Consider the following 6,120-nt stretch of genomic DNA (forward strand, 5'->3'; position numbering starts at 1 on the left):
CCAGCAAACATGTGGCTGCACTCAGTCTCCCCAGGACGCTGTCCACGTCATCGGGAGTCACAGAGTCAAACTCCTCCCAAATAACGGTCTCAAGACCTGCTCCTGTCACCTCCCCCGGGGCCACCCAGTCGGAGTCCAAACCCTCTCGGATCCGAGCGACTTTGTCATGCAGATACTGTGCAAACTCCTCAGCCTTCCCTGCCAGGTGGTCCTCCCCCCCCCCAATTGGAGAAGGGAGCGGGTCACCCTGAAGAGGGAGGCTGGGCGATTATCTGATGACGCAATGAGGGTGGAGTAGTAATTGGACCTCGCCACCCTCATCGCCACAAGGTAGGATCTAATATGATTCCTTACCTGTGTTCGGTCGGATTTTCACCTATTATTGTAGTTCATTCAACAAACTATAGGTCAAGAAATAATAGGTTAGTAGTGTATAAATCCTACTATTGGATCTATTTCAATCCTAACCAAAGAGACTTGATCCTCATTTATAAAAGTCCCATAGCCTTAGATAGCAGATAATTTCAATTAAGCTGAAGAGGAACCTGTGAAAAGTTTTTTATTAGTATAAGCAATACAATCACTGTTGATGCTATCACTATGAGCACTTTAGCTACTAAGCATTTACGATTCTCTGGGCAGGTGTTAACAAAGTTCCTTGTTTTTGAATTTTTCACTTTTACTGCATAAATGGTTACACTGAACTCTGGAAATAACTAAGATCTATTTCGTGGAAATCATATTAACCATTTTGAGGGCCTTATGGGTAGAAAGGTGGAATAGATAGAATAGATAGAAAATATCTTATAATAATTTCTAGGTCAGGAACTAATTGATTACTTTGAAGTCTAGTTCTTTCATCCAAAGTCAGGTTGCAGTAAATATCTGTATGTTTCCTTACCTGCTGTTTTTTTTTCTCACCATGAATACTCTGCTTAGTTACCTTTCTTAATGCAGATCTATACTAGCTGGGTGAGCTGCAATGCTGCAGATATCAGCAATAGTACAAAACAGGAGGAGTTTTCATTTACTGCATAGCTGTTAAAAGTTATAGTTTAGCCTGATTGAATTTTGGACAGAAGTATTTTTTTCATTCACTCTATCAACAATTTCTCATTCAATTTTGTGATCTTTTCTTACTTTTTTTTTTCAACAGATGAACAGTGAACAGAAACAAATTAGAGTAAGTGATTTAAGGATTTTTAAAAGGCTTATTATGATTGTAACATGTTGCATAAACTTTATAAGTTTATGAGATATGGAAATACAGCTAATATTCATAGGGTTTGTTGTTCCTTATCCGTAGAACTACAAATGATGAAGATGCTCTATACTATTTATTAATGTAATTTGAAGATCATATTTGTTAGGATATCCTAAAGTTGCAAATTATTAATTTAACTTGGCAGCCATGTTCATGGTTTTGGTAGCCTTGTCAAATCAAAATTATAAAGATTTTGATTAAAATATTGGTAACATGAATTTCTGATTTTTAAAATAGTATTCATATTTACACATTAATTAAGAATTCTAATTAAGATATGTAAGATTTTTTTAAAAAGTTTATGTATACATTTAATAGAAATATAGCATATATTCCTCCTTTACCATATGTAGTACTTTTTTGTGTTAGATTATGCTTGTAGAGTGTAAAGATAAAAAATACCGAACATCAGTCAGCAAACAATGCTAAACATATTCTCTCCTGCATGGGAAGACAAAAATAAGCTAGAGTCTGTTTATTCCTGGGAGACTGGGCAGGGAAAGTTATTGTTCTGCCCAGGCCATCTTTTTTAGGGCTGTAATATTTTATCTCATTGGCACAACTTGGAAAACTTTCCCTTAAAACTGAAAGAACTGTAATCAGGCTGGAGGCAACAAAAAAGACACAAAGCCAACACTATTTGTCTTTTAGCAACAGCTAGCAAGACATTCTCATACTGTAGAGTAGGGGTGTCAAAATGCCAGCCCGCGGGCTGGATGCGTCACGCGGAAGCTGCACCCACCCCATTACCGGCAATGGCAAAACAGTCCTGATACGTCGCGCAACATCATGTGATGTCACGGGTTTGATATGTCTGCTGTAGAGTATGGAACATAAGGTTAAGCTCTCAGAGTAATATTACAATTTATACTTTCAAATCACAAACAGTAAAAATCATTAGTTTTATTTCATTACATAATGGTGGTTTCATTTCAGAATAATTATCTCTTTATGAAGAAATGTGTTGAAAGTAATCCAGTGGTACCTATTCAGCAGGAATGGTTAATCTCCATGCTCACATTGGTACCTCAATCTCTCATGGAGGGCAAGGATAGAGAGAAACTGGTTGAAGAACTCTTAAATGAGATAACAAATGATTATGAAATGAGTATGAAAAGATATATGGGTAAGTTCCACTAACAGTATCATGTTACAATAATACCCCTTTTCTCATACATTTTTCTATATATTTCTTTGTATAACATAAAACATGTAATTCTTGCCTAGATAGCAAAAACTATATTGATACCTGATTCTATCAGAGATATTTTTCTCAAAACATGCTAATATGTTACTTACCTATATGTTAACAATAGTTATCATTTATATATAGGACTACTGTAGTTATTTAGTCACCTTTCAGTGTTACAAAGGCACTGACAAAAGTGACTTGCAACACTTTTTCACACTTAATGACCATTGCAGCATCCCCATAGTCATGGGGATTTTGAATGCTTGGCAAATGATTCATATTTATGACGGTTGCAGTGTCCCAGGGTCATGTGATCACCTTTTGTGACCTTCTAACAAGCAACGTCAATGGAGAAGCCAGATTCCCTAAACAACCATGTTACTACCTTAACAATCCAGGAATAAACTTCGCATTTGATACCCCTAAAGTATGCTGTAGCTTCTATGTACTTTTTACATGTTTTTAAAAGCCAAATCAGTATCAATTATTTTGTTGAAAATAAAACATTTTAAACATTATTTTATGAGTAACATGCTAAAATAGTATGCATAGGCTGTTTCTCAAAATACCAGCATATCTCTGTAATGTGTCATGGTTCCAACAGAGACAAATAAAGCAGAACTCTGAAGCTTGGAAATTCCTCAAAGAACATGTTTATTAGTTACAAAATATCGGCATGTCAAAAGTGAAACCAAGTCTGAAGACGCACGTAACAATTCCCCAATACAAAGTTAAGAAATCCCACCTCTAAAGCTATGCAAGCAACTACGTTCTCCAATATATCTTCTTGGTGGGCTTTGCACAAAACGCCCAGCCAGCAGTCTAGGGAGCAGCCGATGACCTTGGTTCCTACAGGACAAAAGATTATTTTGACTAGTGAAGCACCTGGCAACTCCCCCTCCCCCCTTCAATGAGTGAACCGAAAATGAATAGGGAAAATGGCCATAGCCATGCTCATTTTCAAAGCTGACATAATGTTTTGAATAGTCCTTGAAGTTAAATATAATTTATAAAATATTACTTTTAAATAGCATTTCCTAACACATATTTTCGATATATCACAGTACGAAGCGTTCTTATCAAGCCTGAAGTAAAATTACTTGAATATGAAAAAGAAGGACCTTTGCCAGTTGAACCTGAGTGAGTAAATTATATTAATAAAGCTATATTCTAGATGTTTTTCTGAAGCCAAAGTGGAAATAGTTTTCTTATTTCTGATAGTCTGAGTTTGACTTTTAAAGAGTTTAAAATTGAAAAATGTTTCCCTGTTGTCTGTTAATCAAAGTAATATTGTTTCTTTTTTTTCTCCCATGTATTTAGTATTGTTGTTTTGTTTATTTTGTAGAGGATTAGACTTTTCTAGACCATGGCATAAAAGTTTCATACAAGCAAGAAAGCAGATTTTTGAAAATTTACATATTCTCCATCCAACTTTAAGAATTCTCCTTGAAATTGGTTACAGAATGTTTTCCAAGTTACTTGTAGTAGATGTATCTTGTTTCAGGTAATATTTATAGTTCTGGATTTAATTTTCTAAATACAGAATATATGCATTTATAGTTCTGGATTTAATTTTCTAAATACAGAATATATGCATAATTCTAATTGTTATTTTCTTTTGGTAAAATATATCACTAATAACATAGTTTTTACAATTCACTTTGAATGTTTTAGTATTTGGCAATTAATTTGCAGAATTCTTAAGATGATATAAGATACACACCATATAATATCTACTACAGTTGATAGTCTCTTCTCCACATTAATTATGAATTTATTCTCCAGAGGGATTGTACATAGCCAGAGCGATGCATGTATAGACAAGAAGGAATATGAACAAGCTTGGGAAAACTTCCTTATTAGCAATCAGGAAAAAATAAATTCCATTTTATGAAAAGAAAATTTAAAAAGAATCCTAGTGAAGATTGAATGTGACTGTGTAGCGGAAAATATGAAAAAACTGAGAAGTGGAAGTGGAATAACGTAACTGTAGTTCCCCAGAATTATGACACTCACATCATAATACTTTATTGCAAATTTCACTTATTTTTTATGTGAGTTTTAAATCAGGACCAAAAATACACAAATAATATAAGGACTCTGGCTTTTTTATAACTGTTAACATGTACATTTGTTTTATATTTGTTGTCCATTGATTTTGCCTAACGTTTCATTTCTTAAATTGATACAGGTCAAGAGGCCCAGTAGAATGTGAATCCCTTCAAAATGATGTCTCTATAAAATGCTTAAAAACAGAAGAAAAGATATTAAACACATGGTATCCAAGGGTTATCAATCTCTTTACCAGAAAAGAAGCACTGGAGGGTGTGAAACCTGATCAAATGGATTCTTTCTATAACTGTGTGACTACACTTATGTCTAATCAGGTCTCTTTTTCATGACTTTTCAGATCTCTGTAGAGCATTATGTATGCATCTTAAGAATTTTTGTTTTCCATCACCTTAGCAAAAGAAGAATTCAGATCATTCATAAAAAATCTTTCTTTCAAAAAAACTTTGTGAAAGGTTTATGAATCTGAATATATGAGAGATTATTGCAAGAGTTATGTGAATGTTCCTGTTTTATTTGAATTTCAAAATATACATATTTATATTATGGAAGTTGTGAATAAACAAGTCAATATAGAAGATTGCTTTAATTGTGTGCACTGAAATCTTTTTTAAACCTTACTTTTAGCTGAAGGAGTTATTAAAAAGAACTGTTGAAGCTTATGTGAAGTTGTTTGACTTAGAAGATCAGAGATGGCTGCCTTTGTTCAGAATGGAATTGACTTTTGATGATGAGAAAATGGACTTTTATCCTAGCTTTCCGGATCTGGAAGATACCATCTTATGTATTATTACTTTGATTGCACAAACTTTGCAGGTTCTGTTTTATCTATTTTACAATAATCTGATAAAATATGTAAATTTTATATTGCTTAATATACACATCCGCTCTAATTTAAATTCCCATATATTTCAGATATTTTCAGGTAATGCACAGATGATTGTAACCCTCACATCCAATGCTAAATGATTTTCATTATCCATGAATGTAAAAATAACTTTCTTGCACTTAATAGTTAAAACGCAAACATTGTTTGAATTGTGAATCTGCTCCGGAAATAATCTGGTGAAACTCATAGTCTATAGTAACCAGAAGTGAAGAAGACTAAATAAGTGCTTGATTTCCTATTAAATGGAATACTAGAGATATTGCCAGTGTCTATGGAGATTCTCAGTCATCCAGATCACAGTTATCCCAAAGATGCTGTTTCACAAGGCAACTGGACTTTCTTGTTTTTCTTTGAAGACATTTCACTTCTCACCCAAGAAGCTTCTTCAGCTCTGATTAGATGGTGGGGAATGAAAAGATTTATACTCCTTGCAGACAGCTGGTCATTTTCATTCTTTTAGTGTGGAACCTTCTTGGAACTGTTGAAAGGACTGGATTGTAGAGGGAGAGGGATGTGACATCATCTATCTCCAGCCTACAACACAGTCCTTTCAACAGTTCCAAGAAGTTCCACACACATTTGTGCACACACAGATAAGCCTCAAGATAGCACTAATGACTCGCTAAAAGAATGCAAATGACCACCTGTCTGCAAGGTGTATGAATCTTTCCATTCCCCACCATCTAGTCAGAGCTGAAGAAACTT

The 6,120-nt window shown here is 34.3% G+C and overlaps 1 protein-coding gene across 1 annotated transcript; it reads left to right on the forward strand.

The window, feature by feature from the left end:
• Window positions 1-1,156: 1,156 nt before the first annotated feature.
• LOC107301586 (dynein heavy chain 12, axonemal-like) lies at window positions 1,157-5,342 on the forward strand (the record flags this gene model as incomplete). The annotated part of the gene is made up of 6 exons (XM_015830790.1): window positions 1,157-1,183; window positions 2,201-2,390; window positions 3,521-3,596; window positions 3,802-3,960; window positions 4,648-4,843; window positions 5,154-5,342. Coding segments are annotated over 6 exons (837 nt in total), but the record flags the coding sequence as incomplete, so codon positions are not given.
• Between the last annotated feature and the right edge of the window lie 778 nt (window positions 5,343-6,120).

This window comes from Protobothrops mucrosquamatus, unplaced genomic scaffold, assembly GCF_001527695.2.
Source record: "Protobothrops mucrosquamatus isolate PMUCROS unplaced genomic scaffold, P.Mucros_1.0 scaffold14827, whole genome shotgun sequence".
Classification (NCBI taxonomy): domain Eukaryota; kingdom Metazoa; phylum Chordata; class Lepidosauria; order Squamata; family Viperidae; genus Protobothrops; species Protobothrops mucrosquamatus.